The sequence below is a fragment of the Ursus maritimus genome, unplaced genomic scaffold (assembly GCF_017311325.1).
Source record: "Ursus maritimus isolate PB19 unplaced genomic scaffold, ASM1731132v1 scaffold_11, whole genome shotgun sequence".
Lineage (NCBI taxonomy): Eukaryota > Metazoa > Chordata > Mammalia > Carnivora > Ursidae > Ursus > Ursus maritimus.
Window position 1 is genome coordinate 29,951,222 of NW_024423453.1, and position 15,563 is coordinate 29,966,784.

General features: G+C 41.3%; 2 protein-coding genes across 3 annotated transcripts in view; one reads left to right on the forward strand and one right to left on the reverse strand.

Annotated features, from left to right (window-relative positions):
- Nucleotides 1-5,197, reverse strand: NDUFC1 (NADH:ubiquinone oxidoreductase subunit C1). Its single transcript, XM_008685412.2, has 4 exons — nt 5,059-5,197; nt 4,419-4,522; nt 1,652-1,731; nt 1-136 (listed from the first exon to the last, which is right to left on the reverse strand). Exons 1-3 carry the CDS (start codon nt 5,123-5,125, stop codon nt 1,672-1,674), a joined length of 231 nt encoding a protein of 76 aa, XP_008683634.1. The 5' UTR covers nt 5,126-5,197; the 3' UTR covers nt 1-136; nt 1,652-1,671.
- A 3,517-nt stretch (nt 5,198-8,714) lies between these two features.
- NAA15 (N-alpha-acetyltransferase 15, NatA auxiliary subunit) overlaps nt 8,715-15,563 on the forward strand; it is an 80,600-nt gene continuing 73,751 nt past the window's right edge. The window contains exon 1 of one of the 2 annotated variants that reach the window (XM_040626323.1): nt 8,715-10,566. In XM_040626323.1, coding sequence (XP_040482257.1) covers nt 10,513-10,566 — 54 coding nt within the window. In that variant the 5' untranslated portion in view covers nt 8,715-10,512. The remainder of the gene's footprint in view (nt 10,567-15,563) is intronic. The other variant, XM_040626322.1, reaches the window with a different exon arrangement.

Genomic DNA, 15,563 nt, shown 5'->3' on the forward strand with positions numbered 1-15,563 from the left:
TATTATTTTTTCATTTAATGATGCAAAACACAAACGCTGATTTGACATACATTCACATATAATTTCTTCTCTCATTTTACAACTCAACAGATTGGTGAATCCAAAGGAACCAGTATCATCACTATATGGAGCATACCTACAATGAAGAGAAAAAAAACGAGAACTATAGCATTAACCAGCAGAAATAATATTAAAATTAGACCATTCTGAATAATTCACCTTAGAGAATCTGGGAAAGTCTAGAAAACAAATCCACAAAGAGTATCAAGCCTTCATTTTACTCAAGTTTTAGCAAAAAATACTTCATGTGACCTAGAAGATAGTAGCAAAAGCATATCTATTTCATGTTTATCTCTTGACTGGCTGACCAAAGTAGTGAGAGCAAGGTGATATTAATATGAAAAAAGAAATGAAAAATTTGGATAATTAAACCCTAAAGGGCTGAGTTTGAGAGTTGTTAAATATTTTTTAAAAAGTGTATGCTAGTGATTACTAATGTTACCTACTTTAATCAAACTAATCCATGAAAGCTAAGATTTATAAGTGATTTATTATTTTACAAAAGGATTAATATAGAATTTCTTTAAAAGGATTTTCAGAAATATACTATGTGTGCATATATATACATATATATATAAATATAAAATACACTCTTTCTTTTAAACCACAGAGCATGCAGAGTATAGTATCTTGTTCACAGCTAGACTTTACTAGGAATTATCCAATTGGGTGTTAGTTGTAGTGACAATCATAATGAAATGGTCATACAGTAAAAGATTTACCAATCTACTGCCCTTATACATTCATCCATTGTACAAATATTAAATTACCAGTAGGCCCAGGCACTGAGCAATTTGCTGAGTACATTATGATTAATAAAATAGACAGGGTTTCTGTTCTCTGGAATTTACACTCACTCAGGTGTCATTTATGACAAATTGATATTAAGAAATACATACACAAATAATGGTAACTTGTCTTCAGTGTTATAAAGTCACTGTGTAGAATACCATTAGATTTACAAAAATGATATGATTTTGGTTTCATTCTTTTTTTTTTTTTAAAGATTTTATTTGTCAGAGAGAAAGAGAGGGAGAGAGTGCGCACGCACACATGCACGCGCACATACAAGCAGGGGGAATGACAGGCAGAGGAAGAAGCAGGCCCCCCCACTGAGCGACAGACCCAATGCGGGACTCGATCCCAGGACCCTGGGATCACGCCCCGAGCCAAAGGCAGATGCTTAACTAACTGAGCCACCCAGGTGTCCCAATTTTAGTTTCATTCTTAAACACAACTTTTTTTGAACACGGTCAAAGCGTAATGATTAAAAATGATGCTAAAAGATGATTATGCTGAGAGATGCTTCAGATAAGATATTAAAATTCATAAATTTGTCACAGACAGGAATATCAGTGCTAACAAGTACAAGCTCAATAGGGGTGCCTGGGTGGCTCAGCTGGAGGAGCATGCAACTCAATCTCGGGGTTGAGTTTGAACCTGACATTGGGTGTAGAGATTAATTAAAAAAAAAAACAAAAACACCTTAAAAAAAGTATAAACCCAACAAAAAAAACCCCAAAATACATTATTTAAAAAGAAGTCAAATTAACTTGCATAATTAATTAATCCTATAAAATTGCATACTTACCATATTAGTATTTCAATAGTTTATTCCAACCCATTTCTTCTTTTATACTCTAAAACATCTTCATTATGCTGTTTGATGAGCTAGAAGTAGGTAACAATTAAAATTAGAAATGTAATCTTCCTGGCAACTTAAAGAGGCTAACCAATGAAATTATATTTGGTATTAAAGAGGTATACAAGAGGAATAAGCATAGATTAAAAGAATTACAACTATTCTAGAGGTGAGGGAGGGCATGGGGGCACTGGGACCTGGATTTGCTTTTCTTTTTGTTTTAAAGATTTATTTGTCAGAGAGAGCGAGCGAGAGCACAAGCAGGGGGAGCAGCACACAGAGGGAGAAGCTGACTCCCTGCTAAGGAAGGAGCCGGATATGGGACTCAATCCTAGCACTCTAGGATCATGACTTCAGCTGAAGGTAGACCCTTAACCAACTGAGCCACCCAGGTGTCCCTCTTTTCCTTTTCTTTTTTTTTTTTTTTAAGATTTTATTTATTTATTCATTTGACAGAGATAGACAGCCAGAGAGAGAGGGAACACAAGCTGGGGGAGTGGGAGAGGAAGAAGCAGGCTCATAGCGGAGGAGCCTAATGTGGGGCTCGATCCCAGAACGCCAGGATCACGCCCTGAGCCGAAGGCAGACACTCAACGACTGAGCCACCCAGGCGCCCCTCCTTTTCTTTTTTAAAGAGAGTTTTATTTTTTTTTTCAAGATTTTATTTATTCATTTGTCACAGAGAAAGAAAGAGAGAGAGCGCACACAGCAGGGGGAGCAGCAGGCAGAGGGAGAAGTAGGCTCCCTGCTGAGCAAGAAGCCTGACAGGGACTCATCCCAGGACCCTGGAATCATGACCTGAGCTGAACGCAGACACTTAACCGACTGAACCACTGAGATGTCCCTGGATTTGCTTTTCTAAACAAAGTTGGAAAAGCAAAAAAAAAAAAAAAAAAAAATTACAGCTATTCTAGTTAAAAATAAAAGGCTTAGAGGTGCAAGTCCAAAAACTATGAATGGTATATACTAGTTCATTTCAATCTAACATACTAAATTTGAGAAGGCAGCCCTTACGAGTTTAATTAATTAGCCAATTAGTTAATTAATTTTTAAAGATTTTATTTATTTATTTGACACAGAGAGAGACAGAGAGGGAACACGAGCAGTGGAAAGGGGGAGTGGGAGAAGGAGAGGCAGGCTCCCCGCCAAGCAGGGAGCCTGATGCGGGGCTCGATTCCAGGACCCTGGGATCATGACTTACACCCAAAGCAGACACTTAACTGAGCCACCCAGGCGCCCCCCCCCTTATAAGTTTAAATTCAACTTCTGCCACATAAATTATTTCATTCAGTGGGTAATTAATGTAATAGAATAACTTACCATGGAGGAGCTAAACCAACACAATCAACCAGAACTGAGTTATTAAATGAGGTCTAAGCTGGTTGCTGGGTGTGTTATACTTCTATCTTTATGATACTGTGAGTGACCAACCCCATCCTCCAACTATGTGTATCAATTAGATGTCACGGGAGATAGACACTTTCTTAGGACCACTGTCTGACAGAATATGCAACCAAAACAATGGTTGATATGGGGTGACATTTGCTGCAATCAAAGATCCAATTTCAGTAAGAGTTCTCAGTAGCAATCAAATTTTTTTGGGGAAAATTTTAAATTAAAACTTCATTATGACAAATATTATTTTAAAAAGGATTAGTTACTGTTGTTGTTATGCTGTAAATGACTTTCGACATCTCTTGCTCCTTATCAACAAGACTTTTTCTTTTTTAAAGATTTTATTTTATTTATTTGACAGAGACAGAGAGCACAAGCAGGGGGAGTGGCAGGCAGAGGGAGAGGGAGTAGTGGGCACCCCGATGCGCAGGGAGCCCAATTCAGGACTAGATCCCAGGACCCCGGGATCATGACCCAAGCCAAAAGCAGATGCTTAATGACTAAGCCACCCAGGTGCCCCATCAACAAGCCATTTTAATGGGAAAATCCAAAATAAGAGATCTAAGAATTAGAGGTGGGAGGCAGTGGAGAAAGCCTCTGACCCATTAGATACAAAACAAAATAAATACTAATATAGCACACAGACTTTGAGTCAACTTCAAGAAAATTTATCTACAGAGAGGCAGTATTTCACAATGGTCTATATTGTAATTCTTTAGTCAGGGAGAACTGGGTTTAGCAAACTAATTTCTCCAAGCATTTTCTTTATCTATAAAAAGTCAACAATAATAGTACCTACTACACAGTGTTGTTGAAAAGATTAAGTGAGTTTTTACATGTAAAGCATTTGGCATACTGTAAAGACAAAAAAAAAAAGCTGCTACATACTAAGTACAATTTCCAACAATGTATTTACGTAAACATTGATTAAAATCTTATGTTCTGGAAGTCTAGGGGACTTAATTTGTATAGCTTGTCCATTGATGGTTTGTCCCCTATGGCATTTGAAAAAAAGTGTCTTCATAAAACCCAACCAGCCTCCATCTTCATTAGCAAGTAAAGGACAATTAATAGTAAAATTGCCATTCATCACAAAACCATGCTCATTAACAATGAATGACGTAAGTTTAGGCCTCATCGTACTTTCTCGATGCTGCTGAAATCCTTAATATTTCTTTTTGTCTTTGGGATTTCCCTTATGTAATTAGCAATTACATAAATATCCAATTGGATGGGAGATTTGCTTAGCAACAATCTCACACTGACATTTCTCCTCCCCACGGTGTCGGGGTCGCACGACATCAAGGGAGTAAAAACTCACATAGATCCATAAGAAGACGGAGGTGCCCAAGGTCAGTCCAACTTTCAGCCAGTCAGGTCTGTCATGTGGTGGCTCCCGAACGTAGAATTTCGATCGCGCGGAAGCTGAAAGCGGACAGTGTCTGTAAATCGATAACGTATTCCTTGTACTGAAAAACTTAGCATTTACGTGTGTATTACTGCATTTAATTCTCCCTTCCATCCCTCCCTCCCCCCCTTAAACAGCTACGGAAACAGAGGTTCAGAGAGGTCAAGCTAACTCCCCCGGAGCCACCGGCACAGCCAGACCCAGCCGCCCCTGTCCTCCAGGACGCCCTCAAAGCCTCGTAAACTGGCTTTGCGGAGCCTCAGATGACTCCGGAGTCGGCGGGAAGCGGCCCCAAGCGGGTCTGCAGGACCCAGCCTGCAGCGGGTAGAGTCCATTCGTAGAGACCAAGGGCTGTCCGCACTAAGAGAAGGGTCGGCGGCGGGTGATGGGGAACCTAGAGTCAGGGCTGGGATCTGGGACGCAGGCCGGCGAAGGTCACTACAGGACGGGCCCGGGCCCAGACGCCCCCTGCCCCCTGCCCCCGCGGGCTGGATTCACCCTGGTAGTGGCAGACAGGAAGGTCGGGTCGGCCTGAGCGGAGAGGGACACTCACAGCCGCTTGAGAGCCTGGTAGGAGCCAACAGCTTGGAGAACGGGCGCAACAACGCGGGCGGCGCCATCTTGCTGAGCAAGGCTCCGCCTTTCCGCAACCGCGTCTCCCCTGAAGTCGGCGCGCAGCCGAGCGCCCCCTTGCGGAACGAAGTGCGGGATTCGCCAGCTACCCAGCCGCGCTGCTAAGAAAAGATGTTAACTCGAGAATCCTGGTTATTGCCTGGTACTCTAGCTCTCCTCGTCTCAGCCTTCTGTCTGTAAAATGGGGTTTGGGAGGAAATGATTAAAGGAGGAAAGAGGTAGTTTATCCACTTCACTGTCCCGTGAGAATTTCAGGCACCTCCCCCAAGGATACGCAAGAGATTTACTAAAATCTTGCTACATGAGCCAGAAAACTGAAAATATTGTGTTGAGTAACCACTAGAACTTTGAATTCTGCGTTCCAGACACTGTACACTATGTAGCATATGGTTTACATGCATCGACTCATTTCATCCTCACAACGACCGTTTGATATACCTTATTACCCTCAGTTTACAGATGAAGCTCAAAGGCAACTTACTCATCCAAGGTGAGATACCATATATTTGAAGAGACTTCTCAGAGTTCCCCAAGTCTGCTCACACACACTATCGTGGTAAATCTTCACATCGCCGTGAGGAAGAGAGAACCTTCGTGTTTTGGAAGTGCCCGGACCGGCTCACGCTCAGGATCCCACAGCTGGAGGAGGTGGGATTCAGACTGAGGTCTGCGGACCCCAGATCTAGTGATCCTCCTTAGCCCATCTAACAGACTTGGACAGTCCCCTGAGGCCATGAGCTTTATAACAGGGCACAAAGAGTCAAGTTTAAAACGCCATTCCTGTAGACCATCTTTCAGCTTTTGATTTTTAGGCAAATTACTTAATCTCTCTACACCTCAGTTTTATAGCTGTAACATAAAACCTATCTTTTTTTTGTTGTTTGTTTAAAGATTTTATTTATTTATTTGACAGAGAGAGAGAGAGAGAGAGAGAGACAGCCAGAGAGAGAAGGAACACAAGCAGGGAGAGTGGGAGAGGAAGAAGCAGGCTCCCAGTGGAACAGGGAGCCTGATGCAGGGCTCGATCCCAGCACCCTGGGATCACGCCCTGAGCTGAAGGCAGATGCCTAACGACTGAGCCACCCAGGCGCCCCCATAAAACCTACCCTATATGATCTTTGGGAAGCTTATAAATTGTCTGGTAGTTGTAAACAACTTGTTTTTGCCTACCAAAGACATTGTACTGACAATAGGTTTTATCTTTCGTAATTGAGCCAGATTTTGTGCCTTCACTTCTCAATTCAATCTGATGTCTAAGGACCATGTAAAAATATGTATATAAGTAAAAGAAATAATGAATTTTAATACTTTAATCCTTTAAACTTAATGCCATTTAGGATCATTTTAAAAGCACAATGAATGTTAGTAAATCTTTTTTCTCTATATATTTTCTTTTTCCTTAAAAAAAAGTTTCTTTTTTAAGTAAGCTCTATGCCCGGCGTGGGTCTTGAATTCACCACTCCATGATCAAGAGTCGCGTGCTCCACTAACCAAGCTAGCCAAGTGCCCATCTCTATATTTTCTTTAGCAATATTACTGGGGAAAAAAATTTAACCAAAAATTATTGTACTATGCTTTCTGGTTCATTTTTACATGCAACTGATGGCTAATTGGATTGCTAAACTGTGAGTCACATTATAGTTTGTAACCTAGTTTGAGCCTCCTGGACTCATGCTCAAGTAAGCAAACCACCCAACTAATATGCTGAGTCAGTTGCTGGTTCTCAACTTCTTGTCCACTCAGCAACCTGACAGTTGAATATTCTTTCTACATCATCCCTTGGAAGCTTGTCCTGACACAGCTTTTGCAAGTATACAAGTTGAAACAGAATCCATGTTTAGTCAGAGCATACAGAACCAGTAAGCAAATTACTAATTTCAGTACTGCTGTTGGAAAAAGGCTGTTTTGTTCTTTTGGTCCCTGTATCCTTTTACTAGTGTATATTTTTGGAAAGTGGTGAAATAAAAGCACATTTCTTTCAGCATGTTAGAGCTGATGGAACCCTACACTTAGGGTAGCCGGCTGTAGGTGAAACTGCATCTTGAGAAGAATCCTGATGAAGTAATTCTAGCCAGGAGCTAGTAATGATATTTTGGTAGAAGTTGCTATATGACATTCATTTAAGCATTTCCAGAATCTGAATGCTAAAACTTTATGATATGACCCAGGCAAAAGGAGAGAGGATTTGAGTTAGCAGCTAGAAAACCACAGTTCTGGTCCCAGGTTTTCCCATGAGGCAACATCTTACTCAACTCATACTTCTCATTCCTAGGGAGGGTTAAAGAAGAGCAAAAGTTGAAAACAGTATAAAATATAATGTCACTACATATATGTTTATTGATGTATGATGCATGAAAATATCATAAATCAAATTCAGGATCTGGAGAGGGATGTAGTTCCTGATACATCTGCAAAATTTTTTTTAAAGATTTTATTTATGTATTTGAGAGAGAGAGACAGACAGAGAATGAGTGGTGGGGAGGGTCAGAGGGAGAGGGAGAACTCCACGAAGAGCAGGGAGCCCGACACAGGGCTCATGTGGGGTTCAAACCCAGGACCCTGAGATCATGACCCAAGCCCAAGGTAAACGCTTGACTGAGTCACCCAGGCGCCCCAAGTATCTGCAAATTTTTATTTAAAAAAACAATCAGAAGCAATCACAAAATGTTAACATTTGTTAAATCTGGGTGACAAATATATAAATTTCTTTTATGTTATATTTCTATAAAATTTAAATACTTAATGATTAAGGCATAAACGTGTCAATAGAGAACATCTTACATATATGGAGAATGGAGAATTTTCACTCTACATATCCCTTTTGTAGAATTAAAGTTTGGAGGTTATTTATTTATATATTTATTTATGGTTAACTTTTTTTGGTGAAGAGGCACTTTGGCAATAGTTATATGCAAATACTGAGGGTAAGATGAATGAACTAACCATCATCATCATCATCACCATCATCCTCATCGTCTGTCATCATCCAGACTTGCATATGTTAACTTCCTGCATAGCTGTCATTCACAGCACACAGGTTAAACAGGATCTGTTTGTCAAACAGTGGAGATCTGTGAGAGCAGATATTTTATGATTGAGTTCAGGCTATTAAGTCACGGACTGTACGGTCCAACTGTTATCTATAGGGGCATTTTAACTAGGAAATGACTCATAAATGTTGATGCAAACTAGTATTCACTGAGTCTTAAAATTTTATTTGTTATCAGCCAAAAAGAAGGTAACATTTGCCAGATTATATTGTTGGCTCATCTATTCAGGTACTTGGACTTTGGTGGGGACTACTGTTTTGTTTCAAACATCAGAAATTTTCTTCCCTCAAGGGGGAAATAGTATATTATTCAAAAGCGAAATTAAGAAAACCTTAGCAAATAATATTACTGTAGGAACTTTTGTATATGAAGCCAGAGATCTGGAAACCAAAGTTAGTAGTGAAGCTAAAATTATCACTGTAAGTAAGATAACTTTTCTACTTAATTGCTGAGATGGTTGAAAGAAAGACTTCTTGGGGGCAAGTGAAGTTCAAAGGTTATCATTGAATGACAACTGTTTTTACGAATTTTGTTTGTTCTTAGTTTTATTTAAAAAAAAAGTTAAGGTTAAAAAACTGGCCGTATTCCAAAACTCAAACATGGTTTCCTGTAGATACAACGTTTTTCAATGAAACTTTTGAACAAAGATAACAGAATTTGAAGGAATTGCAGGATTTGATTCATAAAACCTTACTTATGACCCAGGCAAAAGAGCGCATTTGAGATAGCAGCTAGAAAACCCAAGCATTAGTCCCAGATTTTTACAATGGGAAACATCTCACTCACCTTACACCTTCTAGGAAGGGTTAAAGAAGAACAAGCTGAAACAGTAAAATATCTGGGTAAATACATTTAAAAGAGCTAAGTTACTGCACATACAATGCAATGATTCGTGATGCAGAGAATGCTACGGATGGAACTCAGCATCTGGAGAGAGATCATCAAAAATAATCAAGTGTAAAAGTGGCTCATATGAGGGAAAAATTGTAGATCATCAATGGAATGCCAGCTTTAAAATAGGTTTACTGTATATTTTAAATATTTTTAAAAAAATATTTTTTAAAGTAGACTCCATGCCCAACTTGGGGCTTAAACTCACCACTCTGATATCAAGAGTCACATGCTCTACTGACTGAGCCAGCCAGGCGCCCCTTTACTGTCAATTGTTAATGAAATTTTATATCTATACCTATATCTATATCTCCTTATGTGGAAAAGGTCCACTTCGGTATCTAGTTTGATCTACTGCAGCAGTTCTCTGGTATCCTTGCCTGATACTCTGGTGTTTAAGATTTGAGGATTTCTGGTGATGGGAGTTCAACACTCACAATATTAAGCACTAACTTTTAGCCAACTCCAGGGGAGTCAATGTCCCTGAACTCTACTCCAAGATGACTCGAACAGTCATGAACCCTTCATTGTATGGACTCAACAATGAAATAAAACACATTTAACTTTCAGATGCTTCTTTGGCAGGGCAAACATGGCACTTAGGATCTGGCTCTTTCCAGGCTCACCTTAAGTAATAAACCAAATCACCCATACTCCAGCCAGTCCATTTAATTGGTCAAACTCGTGCACGGTTTTCAGACTCCATTAAGCCTCTGCTTTCCGTATTGGTTTACAAGTCCTCCCTGCGGTGAAGTCTTCATTTCCCTTCCGCCTCTGCTGCTTAATTAGGCACTTCATCCACGATCAAACGAAGAACTTCTTGAACACCTGCACTTAAGCACTTCGGGCTCGAAACTGGGAGAATCTACCCAATGAATGAAAGGCCACTTTGGCAGCAAAGAGCAGAAAGGCTACTCCTGAGCAGGAGACCGCCGGAATCGCAGTTAGCGACCCTAACCCGGCGCCTCCAAGACGCTCTGCGACCGAGGGATGGGCGGGGCCTGCCGCGACCCTCGCGGCCTCCGCCCACCCGCTGGCCTCCAGGTTTCCCAGCAAGCTCTAGGACAGAGGAGGTGGGGAAAGGAGGTCATCGCGCCTGCGTGCTAGGAAGTGTGACCCGGGTGGGAAAGCCCTCTGCGTCCGCCATTTTGGCTGCCTCTGTCGGTCTGTTCAGTTACCACGTGAACCGCCGACGGAGACCCGTGGGGGGGGGGAGGCGGCGGCAGGGTTAAGTGAGAAAGGAAAAAAGACAACGAGGGGAAGGGGGTGTCGGGGTTGGGCGACGCGGTGACATTCGAGGCCTGGTGGCGGCGGTGGATCGGGGCAATCAAGGCTGAAGCAGCCCGGGGACGGCGGCGGCGGCGGCGGCGGCGGTCAGACAAACAGACTGACCGAGCCGGGCGGTGGCGGGAGCAGCGGGAGGAGCCGGAACGATGCCGGCCGTGAGCCTCCCGCCCAAGGAGAACGCTCTCTTCAAGCGGATCTTGGTAAGTGTGAGACTCTGGGCAAGCAGTGGGGAGGATTTAGCCGGTACACGGGCCTGTCACCCCTAACCTCGGCCCGGCGGGCACCGGGCCACCTCCGCCAGGAACCCCGCCTTCGTACTCCTAGTCAAGCCGAATGCGCCCCCCCCCGTTCCCTCCCTGTGGTTCCCACTTCACCCCGCGCGCCCCGGGCTTCCTCCTCCTGTCTCCACGCTTCGGAGGCCGTGGTTCCGGAGTAGGCCCCGTTTTCCTAGCTTCTAGACTGCGGGTTTTCATCCGGCCCGAGTGAAGGGAGGACAGGCCCGGCCTTTAGCAGGGAAGGGGGCAACACGGCAGGAGTCGCGGCGGGGGTGGTGCGGGAACACTGCCGGCAGGTCGGGGTGGCACCCTTGGAAGGAACAGGTGGTGCGGATGCGGCACAGCTCATTCATTGCCCAAGCGCGGCTCTCCCTCCATCGTCCGTCCCTCCCTCTTCCTCTCTTGATATTCACCTGTCCCCGCCCGTCCCGGGGTCACTGAATGACCTGGAGGGAGGGAAGGAAGGGGGTCAGAAGAGGAAAGGAAGCTTTCTTAACGACTACCTCCTTGTAGTTAGTTTCATACTTGAGACTGCAGATTCTCGGCCTCTCTTTTTCCCTCGTTTCTGGATGGAGTAGGGAAGGGACCTTTATTTCTTAGTTTCCAAGCGGGAAACAGCCCCACCCCATACCCTGCTCGGGAGGTGGGGCCCACTGCGAGGGGGCGGTCCGGTTGGAAGTGAAAAGTTTATACAGTTTCTGGTTGAGACGTTCTTGACACGGATTTTCTCAGAGACTGAAGTGTATTAACACTGATGCGAAAATTGAGCAGCAAAGACAACTTAAGAACTTTTGAGATGGATCTTATTGACACTAGCTCAAACTCATTTCCTACAGTTCAAACGTGTGCTGTTTGCATTTTTTTAAATACCATAAAATACAGTGATGTTTGGAGGGACTGTTTACATTGTAAAATATATCTTGTGGCCTTGGCGCTATTACTGATACATCATGGCACATTTTTGGTTTGGCATTTAGTGTGTGGGTTGCCCCTTCATGCAAATACTTCTTTATGAAAGAATTAACTGTTTGCCAAACTTAAAACTTTAAAAATTTTTTAAATTTGGAGTGTGTGCATGAAAGTGTTAGCTGTTGCAATTTTAATTTGCTTCACTTACTTGAAAAGTAGAACAATTTTGGGGATCCAGTCTTCTAGGAATAGGAAAGAGTAATCCAAGTTGAACTATGATTTTACAAAAATATCCATATGCCTTACAGATTTAGTCAATTTATGTTGAAAAACTCATGAGAACGTCACATCCAATACCACGTAACTCTTTTCCTTTGAAATCCTTATTGCCATTTTTTTGGTTTAAGAATAATGAGTGTAGATGGGACTATCACATAGTTTTAATAGAACAATTTGTTTACTTTTAAATCCTTTATTTATTTATTTATAAAGATTTTATTTATTTACTGACAGAGAGAGTGCGCATGCGCACAAGCAGGGGGAGTGGGTGACAGAGGGAGAGGGAGAAGCAGGCTCCCGCTGAGCAGGGAGCTGGGACATGGGACTCACACAGGACTCGGTCCCAGGACCCCCGGGATCATGACCTGAGCTGGGCAGGGACCCAACCGACTGAGCCACCCAGGCATTCCTACTTTTAAGTCTTTTAAAAGACTAACTGGTGCGTAGGTTCGACTGTAACATAGTTTTAGGATAAAAACGTGTCTTAAATCTTACTCCTTAACTTTTTTTTGAAAAAAATGCAAGCAGAAAAGTTGAGGAAGAGTACAAGGAGCACGCAAATCCTTTACCTTAATTTAGTATGTAACATTTTGCCAGATTTGCTTTCTCTGTCTTGCCATACACATAAGAGTAAGTTACAGACATAATATTTCATCCATAAATGGTCCAGCAAGCATTTTCTGAGTATAAGGATATTGTCCTGTATATCTATAATACTGTTAACAGTCATTCCCTAATACTGTGGAATATCCAGTTCATATTCAAATTATCCCAGTTGTTAGGGTAGCAGTTTTTTAAAAATCAAACTTTTTATTTTGGATAACTGTAGATTCACATGTAGTTTTAAGGAATAATACAGAGATCCCTTGTACCCTTTACCCAGTTTCCCAGTGCTAACGCCTTGCAGAACTGTAGTTCAGTATCATAACATTGATACACTCTACCAATCTTACTCAGATTTCTTCAGTTTGCTTGTACTAATTTGTGTGTGTATTTAGTTCTGTGCAGTGTTAATCGCAATTGTAATTACATAACCACCAGTACAGTCAGTATACAGAACGGTTCCATCAGCACAAGGATCCTTCTGTTGCCCTTTTAGAACCACACCTTTCCCCTGCTTTCCATCCCCTCTACCCCCAAACTCTGGCAGCCGCTACTGTTCTGTTCTCTATTTCTATAATTTTATCATTTTATGAGTGTTTACTGAAAAGAGTCATACAGCATATAACTTTTTAGGATTGGCCTTGTTTTAATGCAATATAATTTCCTTGATATTCATCCAAGTTGTTGGGTGTATCAATACTAGTTCCTTTTTTACTGTTGAGTAGAATTCTGTGATATGGATGTACCACAGTTCAACCATTCATAGAATAGCGTTTTTTGATTAATCGTTTTACACATTTTTTTTTCTGGTTGTGATAGTGGGGCAGAACCTTTAAGTTCATTGCTAAAGTGGAAGTGCTAAAGGATTTATTGTGATATATATGCAGAAGAAATGTGAAAATTACTAAAGAGAAGGGGATAGAATGTTCTTGTTGTTCTGTTACATTAGGAATGAAGAAAACTTTGCTAACCAAAGTATAGTTAGTATTTGCTTTTTCAAAATTGCTTCTACTTCCCCAGTTTTTATGGTATGTAAACTCTTTTGATTTTAAGCCTCCTAACTCCGAAAAGTTGGGCATACTTTAATGCCTGTAACCAAATTGTTGATGGGTTGGTAACTGTTAAATCATTCCAGTAGTAGTCACTTTTTGAGCTGCTACTTTGTTAGTTGTACCATACTCCTTTGTAGTAAATTCCTTTAGGAAATGAAGTTAGTTTGTATTTTTAAAATATTTGAAACCTCAATTTTAAAGTAATGAAATATGTTTTTGCCTTAATTTTTCAAAGGAAACCCAGAAAGTTTCAGTAGTGGATTTGCCTGGCTTGTTGTGGTTTAGTTGATATCTAAAATTCAGTTTTGGGGGCGCCTGGGTGGCTTAGTCGGTTGGTTAAGCGTCTGTCTTCGGCTCAGGTCATGATCCCAGGGTCCTGGGATCGAGCCCTGCATTGGGCTCTCTGCTCAGCGGGGAGACTGCTTCTCCCTCTCCGTCTGCCTGCCACTCCCCCGGCTTGTGCATGTGCTCTCTCTCTGTCAAATGAATAAATAAATCTTCAAAAAAATAAAATTCAGTTTTGTTGCATATTGGGCCCTTTTTTTTCATATATTACTTAACTTTTCTGACTAAAGAATTGTTATAAGTTGGTCAAAATGTCTACAGAATGTGTCTTGTCTATAATTTGTCTAGAGAAAGGGCAGGGCATGAATTTCATGTAACATATATTATGTAGGAGTTTAGTTTAAAGAAGAGTTATGTGTGTTTAACAGAAGTGGTTTCTCTGCGGGATTTTTGTTGTAATTATACACCATTTTAACAATTTGGAAAACTAAGTCATTAGAAAATTGTGATTTTGCCTACTCTTTTTTTTTTTTTTAAAGATTTTATTTATTTGACAGAGATAGAGACAGCCAGCGAGAGAGGGAACACAAGCAGGGGGAGTGGGAGAGGAAGAAGCAGGCTCACAGCGGAGGAGCCTGATGTGGGGCTCGATCCCATAACGCCGGGATCACGCCCTGAGCCGAAGGCAGACGCTTAACCGCTGTGCCACCCAGGCGCCCCGATTTTGCCTACTCTTGATGCTATTTGTTTAAATAGTTTGAGGACATTACCAGATCTTTACACCACTGTTTTAGGATCTAGGTTAAGGGTAGGAAAAATGAGTTGCTGGAGTGGAATGAAATTCACACCTTTTTAGATTTTAGCCCACTTGCAGAAGTGGATATACCCTAATGCCTTGCAGTCAAGAGTTGCCAGGTTGGTCACTCTTGCTGCTCTTCTCTTCTTAGGTGGTAATGTGAGCTAAAAGGGCAAAAAACCTATGTTGGGAGTACTTAAAATATTTTACATCATTAATCTATTTTTGGACTTTTGCCTGACTGAATGTTTTATGTTGTTAGTTAAACGTGTAGATGGCAGAATTTTTCTTTCCTAGGAAAGTGGTAAGAGAAGTTGTTAGTATAGCATGGTTATAATGTTAGTGATTTACTGAAAACTTACCATTTGTACTATACAATAGAACTTTCTGTGATGATGGAAATGTCCTGTATCTGCTCTGTCCAATATGATAGCTGTTAGTCACATGTGGCTATTGTACACCTGAAATATGGCTAGTGTGATTGAGGAACTCAATTTATAAATTTAATTAAGTTTAAATTCAAATAGCGACATGTGGTGGTGTATGGTTGCAGTTCTGGACAGTGCACTTTGCAGATCCTTCTTTATTCTTAAAACTTCTCAGGGTGGGGACATTTTAATTAAGGAAACAGACTGAGATTAAAGTTAACAGCTCAGTGTTAGATTCGTTAGATTCAAGAATCAGTTTTTTTGTTTGTTAGCTCAGGGCATTTATACCGTACCTGCCTAGTGTTTATCTGTTCGGTGTTGGGGGGGAGGGGAAGCGGCAGCGGTTGTAGGGAGAGGGAGTTAGGTAAAGGTGTTGTAATAATTGTAGGTGGCTAGATGTATTGTAGGTAAATTATTTCATATGATTTATTGTGTTTGGGAAAAAAGTGCTCTTTTTACAGTTAGTGATACTTAGGTTTGATTTAGTTGCAGATGAAAGTAAGATTAAGAATTGTCAAGTAAATTTCCATATGTACATGAAAGCTCTGTTGACTTAAATTTCTATGTGAC

Coding starts and splice junctions, on each gene's coding strand:
- NDUFC1 (XM_008685412.2), bottom strand. CDS start 5,125: ATGGCGCCGCCCGCGTTGTTGCGCCCGTTCTCCAAGCTGTTGGCTCCT. Junction 4,523..5,058: donor TACCAGGCTCTCAAGCGGCT/GTGAGTGTCCCT, acceptor GTCCGCTTTCAG/CTTCCGCGCGATCGAAATTC. Junction 1,732..4,418: donor CCGTCTTCTTATGGATCTAT/GTGAGTTTTTAC, acceptor ACCTACTTCTAG/CTCATCAAACAGCATAATGA.